Below are 19626 nucleotides of genomic sequence, written 5' to 3' on the forward strand. Positions count from 1 at the left end.
TCCAGATCAGAGAAGCAAGACAAACCTGAGCCAGAAACCTCTAGAGAATGCAGCTGGCAAACGATGTGTGAGGCCAGGTTTCAGAATCAGTTCAGCCTCCCAAGCAGTGGAGGCAGAGGAGCAGAGCCCAAGACTCCTCAGATGAGGCTGTGCCCGAGCTGGGGGTAACATGATGCCAACGTGCTGCCCTTTGTCCCACTGGGTCCGCCTCCCCCAGCTCAGGCACATGACCTCCAAGCCCCAATGGCCTTAATGTCTCCTCCCAGGGGCAAGGCTGGTGCTGCCACTGCTTCCTCCATGTGAGTGATGCAAGTATCAAAGGAAATCACCAACCAAAGAGCCCACGTCCCTCAATAGCAGGCAACCACTGCAGCCCTGCAGTGAGCAGCAGAGATGAGGCCAGGGAGATGCAGGGGGAAATTTAATTTACATAGCAGCCATGTGGGGCCCAGGCAGAGCTGGGGCAGTGGGGGAATCCATAACCCCAGAGGGCGCCCCCTGACCCCTTCCCCCTGGGAGACCAGTCCTCACAGACCCTTGGATGGGGTTCCCCAGGTTGTACAGAGGATGCTCCAGTCAAAAGGAGAGAGACATTTGGGAATAAGGCTGTCCCGAAGTCGAGTGAAGTCCTCAGCGTGGAGTTGGTCGCCTACATGGTGGCCCAGGGTTTGAGACCAGTCCATGTCCTGGGCACAGTCCTCAGCCTGGAGGCCCTAGAGGAAGCCCTCACGGCGGAACTGTTCCTGGAGGAGGGCTCGATACTGGTCAAATCCTCCTTCGATCCGTGTGACGCCACCGCCTTCACACACCCACAGCTCCTGGCACACCAGCCTGATAAAGCGTTCATCGTGCGACACCAGAATCACGCCACCCTGAAAGACAGGAAAACAGGAGGCGCTCAGGGGAAAGCCAAGGGGCACCGAGGCTTGGGGAGAAGTGGTCAGGGAGCAGGCACACTCACCCTGAAACTGTTGAGAGCGCGGCCCAGAGCCTCGATTGTCTCCATGTCCAGGTGGTTTGTAGGTTCATCCAGAATATAGAAGTTGGGGCTGGAAGGCAGAATCCAGGAATAGGGGCAGTTAAGGGACAGGAGTGGGAGAAAATGAATCTTTCTGATACAAAAAGGAGACCATTTCTACTGGGCAAGCAGGGAAAATGGGAGGGCAAGAGCTCTAGAAAGTGAGGCCTCACCAGGGCATGGTCATCTGAGCAAAGGCCACTCGGCTCTTCTGACCCCCAGACAAGCTGGCAACAGGGCGCATGGCCAGTTCTCCAGAGATGCCGTACCGGCCCAGCTGGTGACGATATTCCTCCTCCGGCTGCCCTGGAAAAGGACTTCTCTCATCAGGTGGGTTCTTGCCTCAACTCTCTCCCTTTATCCTCCAACAACACCTCCAAGTGCTCAAGTCCTAACGCCTATACTTGGGTGCGCTGCTCTGCACCCGCCCCGAGGCAGGCCTGGCTGCAGGAGTCAGCCCTGGCCCTCCTTCCTCAACTCAAATCCCTGACTCACCAGGAAACTTGCGTGCCAGCAGTTCCACAGCACTGACATTCAGGTCCAGCTGCTCCACATGGTGCTGGCTGAAATAGCCAATCTTCAGATTCCTAAAGGCAAAAAGGGAGGTGGCAAAGCGGATGGAAGGCAACGACCACGAAAGCACGCAGGCAGTGTGAGTGCCTATGAGTGTGTGCACGGGGGTGCAGGCGGGCCTTACCTGTGAGCATGTCTGATGCCTCGAACAGGTGCCAGGTCCCCCATGAGCAGCTTCAGCATGGTGGACTTCCCAGCCCCATTCTCCCCAACCTGTAAGAAACACGAGAATGTTTTAGAATATGTGTCAGAAAAATAAATACCACGTGTTCTCACTCATATGTGAGAGCTAAAAAAAAAAAAAGTCAAGCTCATAGAAGCAGAGAATAGAATTGTGGTCACTAGAGGCTGGGAAGGGTAGCGGGGAGCAGGGATTGACAGAGAGGTTTGGAGAGGTTGGTTAACGAAGACAAAAATCACAGCTAGACAGGAGGAATAAATTTTAGTGTTCTACAGTACTGCAGGATGACTACAGTTAATAATTTATTGTATATTTTCAAATAGCTAGGAGACAAGACTTTCAATGTTCCCAACACAAAAAAAAAATAAATTTTTAAGGTGATGGATATGCTAATTACCCTAATTTGATCATTATACATTGTACACATGTATTGAAATATCACTTTGTATCCAATAAATATGTACATTATATGTCAATAAAAAAATACACACGTGTGGTATACACAAGGGAAGGAGATGAGAAGGGATCCCAGCAGTCCCAATGACTCCCTCAACAACCAAAAAATATTTTTAAGGAACTATACAGAAAAATAAAGATACTAAGGGAAGCAATACTTGAGTATCTGTTAAGTGCTAGGGATTTGCTTTTCCCAATAACCAAATGAGGTAGATGTTGTATCTGTTTTAAGGATGAAGAAACTGCTTGGTAACCAAGCGAGGAAATGGCACAGTTGTGATCTAAAGTCTGACTCTAAAGCCCACGCTCTCTCCTCGATGTTCCACGGTTTGAGAAAACTCAAAACTGAGAGCCGTAAGATAAAGCACTGCTCTAAGTGTTCATAAAATATCACATACCAGGCTCTTCTTTTCTGCAGGGCAGCCTTGTGCAGCCAGAGGACAGGGGCAGTATAAGCATAGCAAAGCCCTTAGCCCAGGCCCTCACTCCTATTCCTGTGCATCTGGGCCAATCCACACCACATACTGGGGTAGGAGAGCCCCAGCGCATGGAACAGAGAAACAGCAACCATACCACACAGATGCGGGACTCAAGATCAGCAGAGACGGAGAGACGACTGAAGATGACATGTTTAGGGTCATAGTAGAAATCCACCTCATCTAGCTGCAGAATTGGTGGTGAGAACTTCTCAAATCCATCAGGGAACCTGCAGGGGGTGGGAGTGAGGACTGTGGACATGGCCAGAAGAAGTACTTCCCTGGCAGCCCCTCTGGCCCAACACTCACTTCATCACCACCTCGGATTCTTTGACCACGGGTTTCAGCTCCGGTCTGAGGGGAGAGATGGGATGGACTAGACTTAGGATTTTAAAAAAAAAATTTCTTGCAAAAGTAACATATGTTCAGAGAAACTTTAGAAAAGGCTTGTACTCCCACCACTCAGACACCATTATTTTAGAGTATATTCTTGTAGTTTACTATATACTGAAAAACAGAATCATCCTTTTTATAGCTTTTTACCCCCAGTTAACATATTGTGATGTATGTTTCCATGTCACAAAGATCTAAGCCTTACGATTTTAAGATCCCTGACAGCAATTCTAGAAAGGGTGCTTCAAGATTAAACCCCAGTATTTACTCTAATTAGTCACTAAGGAAATGCAAATAAAAAACCACAATGATGTATCACTTCACACCCACTAGGATGGCTAAAAACTGACAGTAACAAGTGTCAGCAAGGACATGGAGAAATTAGAATTCTCATACATTGCTGGTAGAATATAAAATGGTACAGCTGCTTTAGAAAATGGTTTGGCAATTCCTCAAAAGATTAAATATAGAATTACCATGTAACCCAGCAATTCCACTCCTAGGTATGTATCCAAGTAAACTGAAAACACATGTCCACACGAAAACATGTACACCAAAGTTCATAGCAACATTATTCACAATAACCAAAATGGAAAACAACCCAAATGTCCATCATCTGATGAATCAATAAACAAAGTGTTGTATCTTCACACAATAGAATATTATTCAGCCATAAAAAGAAATGAAGTACTGACACATGCTACAATATCGGTAAACCTTGAAAACATTATGCTAAGTGAGGAAGACACAAAAGGTCACATTTAATGATTTCATTTATATGAAACATCCAGAGTAACAAAATATAGAGACACAAAGTAGATTAGCGGTTGCCATGGGCTAGGCAAGACGAACCCTCCAAGAGCAGTGTAGAATACTCTGATTTTTTCCCCTGTAGGAAAGCAAAGTTGGCTTCTAGCAAAGGGGAGACCTAGAATGGGAGAGCAAGAGGTGGCCTGCAAAATGAGGGAAGAAATGAAGAGAACAGGAGTCAGGGCTTAGCCAAGGACACTGTACTCACAGTTTCTCCAGCATCTTAAGTTTACTCTGCACTTGAGAGGCCCTGTTGGCGTTGTAGCGAAACCGGTCAATGAAAACCTGCAGGTGGAGGAGTGCAGGCATTGGTCACACTCTCTTACTACTCCCAACTCTAGTACCCATGGGCTGGGACACCCCAGCCCCCCATGCCCTGACACCTGGATGTGCTGGCGATACTGCTGCTGTGCCTCATATTCACGCTGCTGGTTGAGCAGCCTCTCCTGCTTGCTTTTGATGAAGGTCTCAAAGTCTCCGCGGTAACCATCTAGCCGCTGGCTATGCAGGTGAATGATGTCTGTAGCGATGGCATTTAGGAAGTTGCGGTCGTGGGAGACGACTAGGATTGTGGAGGGCCACGTCTGAGGGGTCACAGGATGGCAGGCCCGGTTTGGGAGGGCAGTCAGTTCCCAGGCCCCCAGGTGTCTTGGAGGCAGACAATCCCCAAACCCACTCCAGCACCTATAGGCACTCACCTGCAGGTAATTCTCCAGCCACAGGATGGCCCTTACATCCAGCATGTTTGTGGGCTCTGGAGAAGAAGTAGGGGAGCACACACTTGGGATTGAAGTGCTGGAGAACTATGAGCTTGGATGCTACGACCTTGCCCATCCCAAAGTCAAGGTGCCCCATTTCAAACTCACCATCTAACAGTAGAAGATCTGGCCTATGAAAAAGAAGAATACATGGCGTAAGGTTTCAGGTCAGTGACTCACTGCCACCTCCCAAAGACCAAGGGCTAATCTCCATAGGGCTCCAAGCACAGGTCCAGGAGACTCACCTAGCAAATAGGGCCCGGGCCAGGGCCAGTCTCATCCTCCAGCCACCTGAGAACTCCCTAAAGAATGACAGAGCCACATTAGGGGTGGGTGTTCATCGGGTAGGCAGGGGCAGAGTCAACAGTGTTCGGAGTCAAGAATGGCAAAGGCCACTCACCGGGTGGGCTGTTGCTGCATTTTAGGGGTAAAGCCAAGCCCAGCAAGGATTACTGATGCCCTAGAAGTGAAGAAATTGAAGAACCCAGTTGGACTAGTTCACAGAAGAGAAAGGTGAAATCTGAAGGAGGGAGGGGGAATTTTAAATACCTGGCAGGAGCCTTGTCAGCCTCAATCTCCTCTAATTTGGCATAGATTTCTGCCAGCTGTGTAGCCTCTGAGCCCTCCACCCTGGGCGGGAGGAGAAAGAGCAATAAGCCTGAGTGGGAGCAGTCTAGGATGCCCTGCACCCTGTACAGTTGTAAAGCAGGCCACTGGCTGCCTTGTTGCTGGAATAGGCACAGACTACAGGAAGGAGGTCCCTAAGATAACAAGGGCAATGGACACTGTGGAAAGAACAAGGGCTTTAGAGTTTCACAGTGCCCAGTTCCAAGCTCTGCTGATTACTAGGACGAGGCACTTGAATTGTGGATTGTGACAGCACAGCAGGCACTCTGAAGGACAGCTATTGCCAGTTATTCCCTAGCCTGGGGCACTTACCTGCCAGCAGCAACCTGGGCACTGAGCTCCCGCTCCTGCCGTAGCAGGTTCTCTCGAACACCATCGCTCTCCAGCACACTCTGCAGGGCAGGGGTGTCATCTCCAGCAACCTCCTGCTCTACATGCAGTAGGGAAATGTGGGCTGGAACCCGCAGGCTTCGGGTGGCCAGCATCTTCAGCAGCGTTGTCTTTCCCAGCCCATTCCGCCCCACCAGCCCGTAACGGCGGCCCCATGCCAGGTTCACATCAGCTCCAGCTAGCAGTACCCTGCAGGAATGGTAGAAAGGAGACCAAGAATGCTCTAGAACTAGGTGGACAGGAAGTTTAACAACAGAAAGCTAGCATTGTTTTTAGCTTCATTTCATCTCTTCAAAAAGAATGCCACACCCCCACTGCCATTCCCTCACCTGTCACCAAAGGACACATCAAAATTCTCAATTCGCACATCATAGGATTTGTTCTTGCCAGATGATTCCAACCGACTCTCCTTTCTGCTGCCTGCCTGGCTGGCTGATGCCTCTTCCAAAACCCTTAAGGGAGAAATGGATAGGTTTGAGTGCTCCCAACCACCCTTCTGTCCCAGCAAAGACTGCTCTGCTCTCTTCTGAACCATTCTTCCTCAACTCACAGAGGGTTGCTGGTCTTGAGTGTGTCCTTCTCTGAGCGCTTCTCCTGCTTTGCCTTCAGTCGAGCCTCAGCCTTCTCTAGCTTCTTTGCATTCACGGTCTAAGGGTCCAAACACACCACTTCACTCTAGGGTGCAGGCTCAGAATGGAACCCCCGAGAGAACATCTCAAGTAAACCCTCTTAACTTACCCATGATGAACAGACTCAAAGACTCAGGGAAATACATAATGAGAAATCCTCCCAAAAATATTCCAATATTTAGACAGTCAACTCTCATCCCCATCACAAACACAGCCCCCTCCCTTCCTTCCTCCTCCTCCTCACCGAGGACTGTTCCCTCTTTAGCAGTCCTGGAAGTTTGGTTCCACAGTCTGTAAGCGATAAGAAAAGCAGTCACCTTCTCCCTGAAGGAAGGGAAACTAACATTTTGAGTGACTAATACAAACCAGGCACAGACACAGCCGTTTTCAAGAAAGCTTTACAATTCAGGGTATAAATGGCTACCATCCTCCCTGAACTCAAAAAATAAATCTTATATATAAGGATACAGAAGCTGGGACAGATAAGCAACTCTTCCAAGAACATGCAATTGGTTACTAAGTTGCAAAATTGGGGGTAAAACCAAGTCTGTCCAGCTCCAAGGCTCTTGTATGCTTCCTGCCATACCCAAGAGCTCCAAGAATCCTCCAACCCCACTGCCTTCATCATAGCCTTTTTTGCCCTCAGTAAAGTTGATGTCAGTAAAGACATCAACTAACTCCTACAAGCTTATCCCGTGTTAAAGAGATAGTAGGAGTCCTGAGCTGCAAGAGGCTGTTGGAGGATGGGGGGCGGGGGGTGGACTAAGAAAAAGGTAGAGGACAGTTAGTTCAATCTCCTCTCACTCTCACCGTAGTTCTCTGTTATCTTTGACAACTGGATGGGGGCGTCCAGTAGCACCTGGCTATTTCCCTGGTTCTGTGGCTCAGCCCTATGTATGTAGGGATAGAAAGTGCAGGATTAGGAATTGAGGGAAAAGCTCTACGTCCATTAGGCCTTCTTACCCCATCTCTTGTCTCCAGACCGTTCGCCCTCCCTTCGCCCCCATCAACCCCTATTCCCTGGCACGTACAGGCGCAGAGTGTTGTACATGCGCTGGCACACGGCCCTGATGCCCGCGTCATCCTTGCTGTCCCCGGACACCTCTTGCAATAGTTCCCCCACAGCTTCCACCAAGTCATCCACAGACTCGAAGTCCGCACTGCCGCTGTGCAAGACGCCTAGGCCGGGCGTGTCATGACAAGGAAGAAACCGGGTAGGGTTGACATACAATCAGTTTCAGTCCCCGAACCCGGGCCCAGTCAGGTCTCCAGACTCAACCGGCCCTCGGGACAAGAGGTCATGCAGAGGAGAGGCCTGGCAGCGGTCCCCGGCACCGCCCTCCCTTAGGCTTTTCCCCTGACCTCCACTTAGGCCTCCCCAGCCCGATGATTCTGCTCGGCTTACCAGTCACGTAGTCGAAGACCTGTCCGTCAATTTCAGGGAACTCGCTCCGCAGGATTTCGGCGCAAGTCGCCATGTTCCAGTAGGGAACCCGTCCGCGCAGTCGCTGTGAGACCTCAACCTAGGCCCGCCCCCTACCCTTCCCCCGAAATCTCGCCCCTTCTTCCAAAGCGCATGCGTAGTGGTGACGCAAGAAAGGCGCGAAGTGCACGGAACCCAGTGGGCGGAGTGAACGCGTTGGAGGAACGGCAGCAAGCGCTGCTCAGAGTCTGCGTCGGAATTGTTCTCTCTGCGCTTGCGCGACGCCTTTTCCGCCGAAAGATACGCCAGAAGTGTGGTTCTCGCTGCCTTCTGGGAGGTTGAGATCCGGAGGCGAGGGGAGGAGGCAGAGGAGCTCGAGGTTTATCAGGGAGTAAGGTACCGGTGGTCCGGAGGGTGAGAGCCTTCCCCAGAAACAGACGACAGATAAAACATGCTGGCTTTGCTAGGTTTCATACGCTTCCTTGACGCGCGTCTGGTGCCACCGCGCACCCAACCAGGTCCATTTTGGACCCGTCGGGAGCTTTGCTGACTCACCCTGGTCCCTGCCTCTCGGAAAGCCCCCCTGTTCAGTTTCGTGCGTTCGCCGGTCCCCAGGCCCTACCGGCTTCTCAGCCTGGTAGCCAGTCACCCTCTCCTCCACTCCGCGCGACATGTGTTCAGTCCTTTCACACTTCGTGACAGTTCAGCTGACCATTGCAAATTATGTTCTTCCACCACCCCAGGGCACCAACCTCACCCACCGCCAAAGGGCAAGAAAACCAGGTCAACGTGGCTTGTATAAATTCACTGGTATTTATTCCCTACCTACACCCAAAGCAGACTTCTTTGCACCCTGAATCAGTAAATGACAGTAAAAGCCTATTTCCTTTTACTGATTCCCTCAGGTGGAAGTTAAGAATTTACCCAAAATGACACTACTTTATATTTAACGTAAATATTATCCAACCTGGCTCTAAAAGTGGTACCTAAAATTACATCATTATCCATTTATTCTTTTGGATTAAACATTGCCATTGTGAGGAATCAATCTGGATATTTATTTTATAGGAAACACAGGGAAAAAGGAACACGTTAATTGACACCATGGGGATGTAACAGGCAAATTCTGATGGGGAAACTACAGAAGTCCACTTTCTTCAACAAAATTGCAAGAGCTGAGGTGAAACATACGGATTGTAAGATTTAAGAAGGATTAACCAACTACAGTGGACCCTTTTTGGATCCAGAGGGAAGTTGTGAAAATTTTATAGGACACCTGGGTTAAGTGAACACACACTGGATGATATTAAGAAATTGGCCATGAGTTGATCATAGCTGAAGTTGGGTGATGGGACATGATTATTCTACTTCTGTTTATGTTTGAAATTTTGTAGTTTTTTGTTTGTTTTTAGAGTTGAGGTCTCTCCATCAGCAAAAAGATTACAACTTGTTGAGAAAAATAAAGAGTTGAAGAAATCAAAATAAAAAAATATTAAAAAATAAAATATAAAATAAGAGTTGAGGTTTCACTCTGTTGCTTAGGCTGGAGTGCAGTGGCACAATCATAGCTCACTGTAGCCTCCAATCCTCCTGCCTCAGGCACGTGCCACCACATCCAGCTTTTAATAGATTTTTTAAGTTTAATAAAGTTGAAACTAAGCAAGGGAAAACTGGTGAAGGAAAAATCTGCTTTATGCATCAGGTCCTTCAGGGACTAACTCACCACACAGTTATCCGGAGGGGTAGAGGTATCAAAGGGCGTTGTTTTGGAAGAGGCCTAAGAAAAATAAAATTTTTCTTCCTACCACCCACCCAAGTTTGGGAGACCTGGGTAACAGGGAAAAACATGGAATTAAGAGTGGTGGTGAGTGCCAGTAGTCCAAGCTACTTGGGAGGCTGAGCCAAGAGGATAGGTTGAGCCTAGGAGTACAAGACCACCTCTTTTTTAAAAAAAAAAAAAAAAAGAAAAGGAAAGAAGAATCTACCCTCAGGGTAACTGGGGCCTTGTGGGGCTGCTTGCCCTTGAGGCTGTTTTCCTTTTAGCTGAGTCAGTAGACCTGGGCCAACAACCCATGAGGATAAAAGCTGGATAGTCCAGGAGGGGCCTAACTATTGGGACAAGAGCCTTGAGAGTATTCAGAATAGAAAATCTTAAGAAGAGCAGTCCTACCAGTTCCCCTCCCCATGTAACTCCCACATCAACAGCCAACAACTCCGCTCTACAGAGTTTATTGGGTTTGGAACTGGACAAAACCACACGTGTACAAAATGAAGCTCACACTACCCCAAAGCAGAGATTGAGGGCGGGGGATCTGTTACTGGCCTTTGGGGGAGCTCCAAGGTGAGGGGCAGCCAACCCTCCCACTCTAGAGGTATGGCCACAGGGGTGGGAAGGAAAAGGGGCTCACCTGGCTTTGGTCACAGAACTCAGAGCCTGGCACTTGGCCAGGACAGATGGATGGAAGAGCAGGAGCCCCAGAACTTCCCTGCCCAGGGAGCCCGGGGACTGCTCCACCAGTCCCGCTCGCAAAGTGGTTGGTCCAGACCTAGACTCAGGGGTTGGTGCAAAGGGAAGGCAGCAAAGCAAGGGGGAGTAGGAGACACTGCTATGTGGTGGTGGGGGGTGGAAAGGGGGTGGTATGCAAACGTGCGGAAGAAGGTGTGGGGAGGTGGGCTAGCTGCCACTAGGCAGCTAGCAGCGGGTTTCATAAATGCCACTGCGGCCAATGTAGCGCACCCATTTGATGACATCATGGTCGCTGTAGTTCAGCTTCGGTTCAAACACCTTCAAGTAGCGCACCTTGAGGCCAGAGGGTGCGAATGGCACCTGGGCAAGGGACAGCTTTAATTAGGAAATGTGCCCTTCCCCTCACAGCCACTCTCTGGGACATTCTGTAGCCCTGTGCTACCTCATCTCAACAGGTGTCTGAATGGCTGGGGCCCTGGAAGAAGCTAGGGGAAACTCGGGTGGTGAGGGGCCCTCTGAGAGTTTACTAAAAAAGGAAGTATATCCAAGAGTAGCTAGCAATCACCTTGGGTTTGAAGTCAGGCCCTGCCTATGACAACTTAAATCAATTCTTTTAATTAGCAGGAGATAGCAACCAAAAAACTGTCTTAGAACATATTTATCCTGCTCAATATTATGGACTTAAAAAATAAGGTGGAGAAAATTATATGCTTAATATGTACAAAGCAAAGTCAGCCTGTAAGTAAACTTTGTATCTTAACTGGAGTTCTTTTTTTTTTTTTTTCTGAGACAGAGTCTTGCTCTGATGCCCAGGCTAGAGTGCCATGGCATCAGCCTAGCTCACAGCAACCTCAAACTCCTGGACTCAAGCGGTCCTCCTGCCTCAGCCTTCCAAGTAGCTGGGGCTACGGGCGCTGGCCACAATACCTGGCTAATTTTTTTTCTATTTTTAGTAGAGACAGGGTCTTGCTCTTGCTCAGACTGGTCTTGAACTCCTGACCTCAAGCGATTCTCCCACCTTGGCCTCCCAGAGTGCTAGGATAACAGGCGTGAGCCACTGTGCCCAGCCTCGTACCTGGAATTCAAACAATATAAATTTTTCAAAAAACTGTTTTATGATAAGCCAAGAGAGGTCCAAGATTTTTCTCAGCGTGAATAGCTTCAGTGTGAACAGCCTTTCTATTAAAAAGCTTGAAGGGGGAAGAAATGCATCTATGAATTAAAGTCACTTTTCCTTTCTAGGCCTCAGTTTCCTCATCTCTAAGGTGCAGAGGTTGATCTGAATGATCTCTAAGGTCTTTCCCAGCACACCCTGCCATGGCCCTAGGCCCCTCCTCTGCCATACCTCAAAGTTCATGGAAATGGGGGGTCGAGCCCATTTCTTCTTGTCATTGGTGGGTAGAAGTTCAATCTCTGCGCTGATCTGCGATTCCTTCATGCCTGCCATGCGCTTGATCCTGGAAATACAGGGGCAGTGGGCAGCAAGTACCCACGGTAGCTTGGGGCAGTTGCCCATTTCAAGTGGGAGAGAGCCCAGGAGCTTGCAGGAGATGCCAGGACAAGGAAAAGTGGTCAGGACCCTGATAACCACTTCTACGGAACCTTGGGTCTCCTTTAGCACTGAGGGCTACAGTTTCTGCTTAGATATTTGGACATACTATCCCCTGCTCTGTCTCTGTCCATTTCACAGAGATACTACAAGGGCAAGTGGGGAAATGCCAAAGCATCTTGAAAAATAAGTACATGTGTGAACCCAAGTGCAAGCATGTACACACTCACACAGAGGTATAAGGGCTGACAGTATAAGCAGAGGCTCCTGGAGAAGGTACACTTACTCTCCCACCCCACACTCAAAAGGATGAGGGTAACAAGAGGGTACACTATGGCAACGTGAGCCCTACTATGGCCTCATGAAGGAAAGACTCACTTCCACACGATGGCGTTCTCGCTGGCCTTGTACTTGGCCTTCCCCTTCATGCAGATCACCTGTACCCCACTTGTGTTTAGTGGGGTTGGGATCCTCACCTAGAAGTGACACACCTGTCAGGGAACTCTGTCAAGTCCTGACATCAGCTGCCTTTATTCCTAGACACAAGGTCTTCCTCCTCCCCAAGCCCCTTGCTCTCACCTCAATCTTCTGAGCCAGAAGTGAAGGCTTGAAGTTGGACTTGATGACCACCTTGACTTCCAATTTGGTGCGTCCCACTTCCCGCACTAGTGGGATCACCCGGAAAGGAAGGATGATGTCCTTGGTGGTACGATACCTTTGGGGATAGAAAGCAAGGTTGGCACCACAGAGTCTGTCCCACTCCCTCTCTCCCCTCTCTGCCAGCAGCACCTCCTCCCTCCTCGCAGCCCAATGGCACCTCATGAGTTCAAACTCTCCATCTGGTGGGATGAAGCTGATGCTGCGTTCAGAGTCAAACTTGCTGAGTCGCACACACTGGTGGAAGGTGCAGTCATCAATGGCAATTGATTGCTTCCCGCTGCAGGCAAAGGCAGAAGAGATTTCCTCATCAATACAGGAGTGGCAAGTGTCAGGCTGGGAGGCCTCCTTACCCCAGGCTGGCACCATAGACTATGGAAAGCTGGAAGAATGGGGCTTTCTGCCTCAGAGGTCCCTGCCCCAGAGTTCAGGATGAGGGGAAGCTTTGCAAGCTCATTATTTCTCAAGAGCCCTACTGCTTGGGACTCAGGTGTTTCAGGCACACTGGGCAGAGGCCATCAGTATGTACACAGGAGGCCTTGGTCCTGGGGACCGAACAAAGGGGCTTGCTGAGAACAATCCCCTCATCTCTTTTAGCACTGGTGTCAAATGCAACCAGCCAAGCATACCCCTGGGAAGAGAGAGTTTGCAATTACAGTGGAAATGAAGTCCAGAAGGAACTGTGGCTCCCCAGGTCCCACTGAGCCCTCCAAGGCCCACCCTTTCCCCCTAGCTACCCTGCCTCAGGTACCTCTTGCTTGTTTCATCTGCTGTGCCTTTGCCCTGCTTTTCAATGACAATCTTGTCATTCATCCCAAACTTGCACTCAGGCATGCCACTCAGGTAGCTCTTCATCACCACCCGGCCTGAAACATGGGCACTCAGCACCTGCCCTGGTGATAGAAGAGATAAACGGGAGCAGCTGAGTCTGGCAGGCAGGCCCAGGATCCTACCCTGACCCCACTCCAGCTTCACCTTGACAGGGTCCTCACCCTGTGGGGACATGAGCAGGTTCACGCTCTCCAGCACATCCAGGAAGAGCTCATTCCGGCGATACTTGATGCCCTCTCGCCGCCAGCCGATCTGCCCAGTCACCTGGCTGGTGATCTGGGACTGCTCTTCTTTTGTCTACGTGGGTGTAGAGACAAACAGCAATGGCCTCACTCCCCTCCCCTTTCAATCATCCTCCTGTCTCTATCCCCACTCCACTCTTATCCCCTTCCCTTCTAGTCCCCACCTGTAACCCATCTTCCCCCATAATCCCCACAGGGCAGGGCCTAGACAAAACAAGCAAAGCTGCAAGGGTAGAAGCTGAGGGAATAGCTTACCTGATGCTGGAGGCCGCAGGCCAGCGAAGTGCCCACAGGAAGCAACAAAGGAGGCAGAAAAAGAAAAGGCTATGAGGCCTGGATCCTAGAAAAGGGCCCAAGCTTTCTCCTCCTAAGGAACACCAGGCCTCCAGAGCAGCCCACATCCCCTCCCTGCAGGGCAGAAGGAAACTGCTTGAGCTGTATTCCTGGTAACAGAGATCAGCTGAATTGGCTCTCCTGGGGCGGGAGGGCCACACAGGGCAAAACAAGCCTGCAGTGATGGCAGGAGGTTCAGACCAACACTTCCTGTCACGGGCGGGCAGGCTCATGAGTCAGCTTGGATAAGGCCTGAGGGCCAGCTGGGATGAAGGGAGGTTGGACTTCACCCCGACAGTAGTCTGTACAATTTGAGTACCTGACTCTTAATGCCCTGCTGGGTGATGAAGGTTTTCAGTGCGCCTGTCTCAGAGTTTTGTGGGTAGCCAAAGTCCAGGATCTCTGCAAAAGGAAGGGAATCATCAGCCCCTGGACAAAGCTAAGGCTCCTTCATTCCAATCCCTCCCCTGGCCTGGACACGTCTGACCAGCAGAGCTCCCAAAGACTGTGTGGGATCATCTGCAGCAAAATCTTCCAGCTTTGTAGCCTTTACTCTGTGATTTGTGCTTCATAAGAAAACAATTAAAATGTTTCATTGTTTTCAAATAATCAACAGAAAAGTCACATGGCCAGTGGGTGACAGGTCAAGAAGCCCTGAGCCCTGTTTTCTCTAGAAAACAAAGAGATGTTAGGAAGGTGGAAGGACTCACACCTATATCACATCCTACAAAGGACCGGAGATAACAGTGCACCCCAAGGGGCCTGTAGTATCTCAACCTCCCCCAGGCTCTGAAGCAGCTGCTGAGATGGAAAGCTGGGAGAACAGTCAGTGAACTAAGGCCCAAACCACAAAGGTAAGATGAATATAGTAAGCTCAGCCACCAAACGGCACAGTCAGGTTTCTAGCCCCCTGAAAGACCAAAACTTCCCCTACTCCACCTGCTGGCCTATTTCTGTGTTCCATTTCAGAGCAGCCCTTAGGTCTGGAATGTGAACTGGCCTTCTCAGGGGCATAGAGATCCTAGCCCAAGAGCCAAGACACTCAGGAAAGAAAGTTCAGAGTGTACTGGAGCCTCAGACCTGCTCCCACCTTCAGGCCAGGCCCAGTCAGGTTCATCCCCACCCTGGGCCCACTGCCCCACCAGCCTCACCATCCAGCAGCTCATATATGAGCACAAAATTGTTCTTGATGTTTTCCTCGCTGATCTTGCCAAAGTAGGCAGCCATTACATCACACATCTTATAGAGGAATTCGAAGACCATGGCAGCGTTGACATTTTGCTTGGTGACCGCTGCCAGCCAGATGTTGGACCGCTTAACATGAAAAAAGCTGGTGCGAGCAATGTTGGTGACAGGGCTGCGCACCTGCTGCCGGGCGTGGATAACATTGACCCGAAAGGCATCCACTGCATTTCTCCTGAGGGAAAACGGTACACAGAGGCTGCTCAGAGCCGAGGCAAACCTCACCCCCCTCCCTGGGGATCAACCACAGCTGCTAACAGCCCTACCCTCCTCACTGCTGAACTCTGACATGAACTCTAAAGCCAATGCCTAAACCACTAGGGTGGTTCCCTTCTTATGATTCTCAGCGGGGGCATGGGCAGAAGGCCTTAGCTGGGCTGGCGTCTGAAGGCCATGAAAAATGGGGAAGTGGCAATAACAGGAGGGCAGATGTAACCTTAATAGAGTGAGGTTCACCAGGTTTAGAGATGGATGTTCCTGACTCCCAGGCCTGGTCCCAATTTCCCAGCCATACCCCAGCTGCCACCTCTCTAGATTCCCAGTAAGCTCCAGGCCCAGGACATAAAGAGACCCTGATTTTCTCTAGTCCTCCCACTACTGATCCCACCAGTGGGGAAGGCCAACTCCTCCAGAAGTTAGACAAAGCCAGCATGACTTCAGAGAAGGTTCTAATCTACTGAAGGAGAAGTACCAAGAGGCCTTGGAGCTGTGCCACCATTCTTGTCCAGGATCCAACTCCAGAGCAAGTTAAGGGAATGAAAAAGGATGAAGGAAAACAATGAGGGGGCCAGGGTTCCCCACCCACCTGTATCTGGGCAGCAGCTTGACAGGCCGCTTACCTATTGCTACAGCAGCCAATGAGATGGGATGAGAGAAATGACGCCAGCAAGAAGAGGAGAGTGACAGCAACAAGAGAGAGGGTTAGACACACGGCACACTGGGAGGGCAGCACACACCATAAAGAGGAAGCAGACAAGACAGGCAAAGTGGTGTGTGACCTGGCCTTGGCTTGCCCAGGTCCATCCAGGGCAGGAGGGACACGGGGGTTGCGGGGTGCAGTTAGCCAGGTTCAGGCAGGCCAGGCCTTGCCACACTTCTAGCTCATGCCACACCACCAGCCAATGGACAAACAGCCACAAAGGCTAGGCCAGCCTATCAGCCAGGGAGCCAAGAAGCAAGGGGCACTGCAACAGGCCCATCCTGAGACTGTTTATCTCAAGCTCACTGAGGAAAAAGAATAGCGCAGCAGGAATTGGAGGAGCCTAATCTCATTAGAGCTGCTGAGGCTAGGATAGGTCCCCTCAGTCAGGGAAGAACAATGGCGTGCAGGGTGGGGCAGAATGAGAAGTAAGGCTGTGGCTCCTGGGTCTGAGGGACCCAGGACATGGAGCTGTTCTGGGTCTACTCTGATAGGCCAGAAAGGGCAGCATGGCCTCCCTGCCCTTCCCTCAATGACCTGGAGAGTGCCTCAAGCTTGCTCACAACCTCTCTTCCAGGAATGGCCTGGAGGAACTGAAAAGCGCTGAGTCAGCAATCTGACTCCTGAGAAAGGGAGTGGGAGAGGATTCAGCAGCCTGGAGAGGTTTTCAAGAGAATCCAGTGAAGGTCCTCAACATGAGAAGAACTTATAAGAGCACGGCTTAGATAGAGGCAGCCGGGCCACTAATTCCACCCACCAGAGACAGATCTTGCTTCTCCTCAAAGGAAGAATCAACCTGCCAGGACAAAAGCACTCATCTCCAGCAACCAGGCCTGTAACTAAGGGAAACAGGAGGCAGGAAGGGCAGGCGTTCTTAAGGCTGTGGGGACCATGCCATTCCATAGGTCCCACCTAGTGGCCAGCAAGCTGGCTGCCAAGCCAATACTACCAGACCTAATGGGAACCAGGCTACACTAGCTGAGCTTACAGGATGCATCGAGGTGTGGGGGTGGCCCAAGTCAAGCCTCTGGTGGGAACAGACCTGGTCCTGCATGCTGGACCTGGGGGAGCCGGCATGGTGGGACGCAGCTGGCTCAGCCAGGGAACTCACCCAATGTCATCTCGGTAGACCCGGGAGATGAGCACCTCCCCCTTGTGATTATAGATGAATAAGCCTCCAATCATGGCGGCAGCTCAGTCTCCGCGGCCCATCGCTCTGAGAACAGACCTAGGACAGGCGGGGGCAGGGTAAGGAAGACCTCAGAACCCCTGTCAATGTCCCCTGTGGGGCTGTGCAGGTCACTGGCACATTTTTCCTGACTCAACCCTCTAGCAAGTGACCCTGCAGCCCTCCCAGACATGCCCCTCCCCTTAGCCAGGCTCCAGTTCCTGTTTATCCAAAACTGGATGGGAGAAAGAAATGGAGAGGGACTTAGGCCCAGGATTCTAAGGCCATTTTGACCCTTCCTTTTCTGGGGCTGAGCCAGAGAGTAGCCCCAGCCCCTTCTTCACAGCGCTGAGCTCAGCAAGGATCCGTTTTAGGCCCCCTCCTATGCAGACTCTCACTTAGGCTCCAGCCAGTGAGTCACTGAGAAGGCCTGGGTGCCGCTGCCTCCGGTGGCTGCAGGATTGGTGGTAGGAATTACTCCAGCTGGTTCAGGCCTGGGGCCCCCAGGCACAACCTTTAGAGAGAGCATCTAATCTCTCAGACTCCACTGCCCTTCTGAGAAGGCAGTTGGGCCTGAACCTCTGACACTCTAATTCACAGAAGTCTAAACATTCCAGGAAAGGGTGTGCAGGGTGGGGGGAGGAGGAGGAGGAGGCAAGGGAGGCCTTAGGCTCTGACATGAACCTAGGAATGTGGCTTCGACCTCTTCCAGGCAGTTAGATAAACAGGGAAAGAGTAGAGGAGAAAGGTCCCAGCATGGGCAGACCACACTTCAATGACCCTGCTTATTACAGTTATTTCTGACTACCCCTCTTTCAAAAAACTCTGGAGTGCAACAAAAATAAGGATGTGGGGTGGGGGAGGGCAGGTTCATAAAATTAAGAGATCTTTCTAGCTGAAATTGTGATTCCAGGCCCACTAAGTAACTCATTTCGGGCCTGAGTGCCTATAAGCAAGGGGCAGGGATGTCAGAATGCCTGAATTATCTACATTATTTGGGTCAAATTAATTTAGACTGTTTGAGAAAAGGGGTTAATTTGGTTCTAGATTTCCTGGATTAACTCTGGTATTAATTTCACAGGGAGTAGTTTAGCAGACTTTTACTGTGGCTGTCAAGGCCTCCCAGACCAGTGAGAGGTCTCTCAAGGTGGTGGACACATCCCATACCTCAGTCCCAAAGGGGCTGGGAAAAGAGATGCAAAATGGAGGTAGAGCCCAGGGCAAAGAACCAAGTCCACAGGTATCTAGTGGTAGGTAGCTTAAGGCACCAGAGGACGAAAGGTGGGACCCTAGACAGGAACGGAATATTTAGTTAAGGGAAAAGACTGGCAGCCACCGCCAGGCAGTATACTCAGATGAGCCCACAGCAGCAAACAGGGGTGGTGGGGCACCTAAAGGAAAGAGTTTCCAGTATGGAAAAGATCAGGGCTTTGAGAAGGAAAAAAAGACAGGGAGAGACTGACAGTGGTGAATAAGGGAAAGCTGGGGAGATGGAACCTGCTTTCGGGTTTAGGAGCAGAGGCATGAGGGGGTGGTGGGCTTTTCGCCCTGGGGAGGAGAACATCGTGGAAAAGGTGCCACGCGGTGCTGGGATTGTGACAGGTCTGAGGAAGAAGAGCCGCGGGGTGCCACCTGAGAGGAGGGAGTGCCGCACAGTGTGAGACCTGTCACAGTCCAACGAGGCGGCACAAGAGGGTGCTACTGTCCTAGGAAATGGGGGAATTGTCCTTGCGCCGAGAAAGAGGTGCGGAGGGCCAGGGGGGGTTCTCACGATCCTAAGGAGGGGGACGCCGCACGGCGTCCTTGCTCTGGGAGGATTCCAGGAGGTCTCCCTCTCACGGGACGTACCCGGCGGGTCAGGTGGAGGGCGCCGCTCCCCGCCCGTCCTGCAGCCGCACCCTAGGCGCCCCCGCCCCGCCGTCAGCTCCCTCCTGGGTCTTAAGGCTGAGGCCACTCCTGGGTGTGGGCAGCTTTCCACCGGCGCAGTGCAGGGACCGGCAAAGCTGGGCGGAGAGGAAGGCGACCCGCGGCGTCCTCCCCCCAGCTCCAGCATAAGACCACATACCCAGCTCACCTAGTGTCCGCGGCCCTTGCTCTGCCGGCCCGGCCACCCTCCGGATCCCAAGATGTCCGCCCGCCCCCGGCTCGCCTGCCCGCTGCCTCGGCTTTCACTGCAGTGCCGCGGCCCCGCCCCGGCCCCATCTGCGCGTGCGCTTCCGCCTCCCGCGTAGACTACAAATCCCGTCAAGCCCCTCGGCCTTCTCGTTTACAAATTTAAGCTAAGTTTAGCAAAACTACAACTACCGACTGCCTTCGAGAAACCGCTCCCGCCTCGGGCGGGGATAGGCGCGTCCTTTGCCCGCCTTATCTGAAATACACATCACGGCAAAGGTCGCAGCACTCACTTCGTTTTCTTCGCTTAGCATTTTGGGGATTGTAGTCTCCTGTTCCCACATCAGTGTTTCAGAGAGCCTCAGAGGATTA

General features: G+C 51.2%; 2 protein-coding genes across 7 annotated transcripts; both read right to left on the reverse strand.

Annotated features, from left to right (window-relative positions):
- Window positions 1–297: 297 nt before the first annotated feature.
- On the reverse strand, window positions 298–7822 carry ABCF3 (ATP binding cassette subfamily F member 3). 5 transcript variants are annotated; one of them, XM_069472846.1, is made up of 21 exons: window positions 7724–7822; window positions 7343–7395; window positions 7122–7201; window positions 6556–6602; window positions 6233–6330; window positions 6012–6134; window positions 5605–5871; window positions 5215–5295; window positions 5066–5125; window positions 4911–4967; window positions 4774–4796; window positions 4606–4661; window positions 4291–4491; window positions 4116–4192; window positions 3014–3058; window positions 2802–2934; window positions 1716–1804; window positions 1514–1605; window positions 1192–1324; window positions 962–1049; window positions 299–872 (listed from the first exon to the last, which is right to left on the reverse strand). In XM_069472846.1, exons 1-21 carry the CDS (start codon window positions 7787–7789, stop codon window positions 714–716), a joined length of 2028 nt encoding a protein of 675 aa, XP_069328947.1. In that variant the 5' UTR covers window positions 7790–7822; the 3' UTR covers window positions 299–713. The 5 variants fall into 5 exon arrangements, with proteins under 5 accessions (XP_069328949.1, XP_069328947.1, XP_069328946.1 ...); XM_069472845.1 differs by having other exon boundaries at window positions 300–872; window positions 7361–7490; window positions 7717–7822; XM_069472847.1 differs by having other exon boundaries at window positions 300–872; window positions 6556–6635; window positions 7343–7490; window positions 7717–7795.
- Window positions 7823–10303: 2481 nt separating this feature from the next.
- Window positions 10304–19320, reverse strand: AP2M1 (adaptor related protein complex 2 subunit mu 1). Of its 2 annotated transcripts, XM_069472849.1 has the most exons (12): window positions 19217–19320; window positions 17086–17202; window positions 14965–15230; window positions 14133–14215; window positions 13736–13741; window positions 13400–13535; window positions 13159–13300; window positions 12568–12687; window positions 12330–12465; window positions 12129–12226; window positions 11547–11658; window positions 10304–10561 (listed from the first exon to the last, which is right to left on the reverse strand). In XM_069472849.1, the coding sequence occupies exons 2-12, from the start codon at window positions 17157–17159 to the stop codon at window positions 10427–10429; spliced, it is 1308 nt and encodes a 435-aa protein (XP_069328950.1). In that variant the 5' UTR covers window positions 17160–17202; window positions 19217–19320; the 3' UTR covers window positions 10304–10426. The 2 variants fall into 2 exon arrangements, with proteins under 2 accessions (XP_069328950.1, XP_069328951.1); XM_069472850.1 differs by lacking the exon at window positions 13736–13741.
- Between the last annotated feature and the right edge of the window lie 306 nt (window positions 19321–19626).

Source organism: Eulemur rufifrons, chromosome 7 (assembly GCF_041146395.1).
Source record: "Eulemur rufifrons isolate Redbay chromosome 7, OSU_ERuf_1, whole genome shotgun sequence".
Classification (NCBI taxonomy): Eukaryota; Metazoa; Chordata; class Mammalia; order Primates; family Lemuridae; genus Eulemur; species Eulemur rufifrons.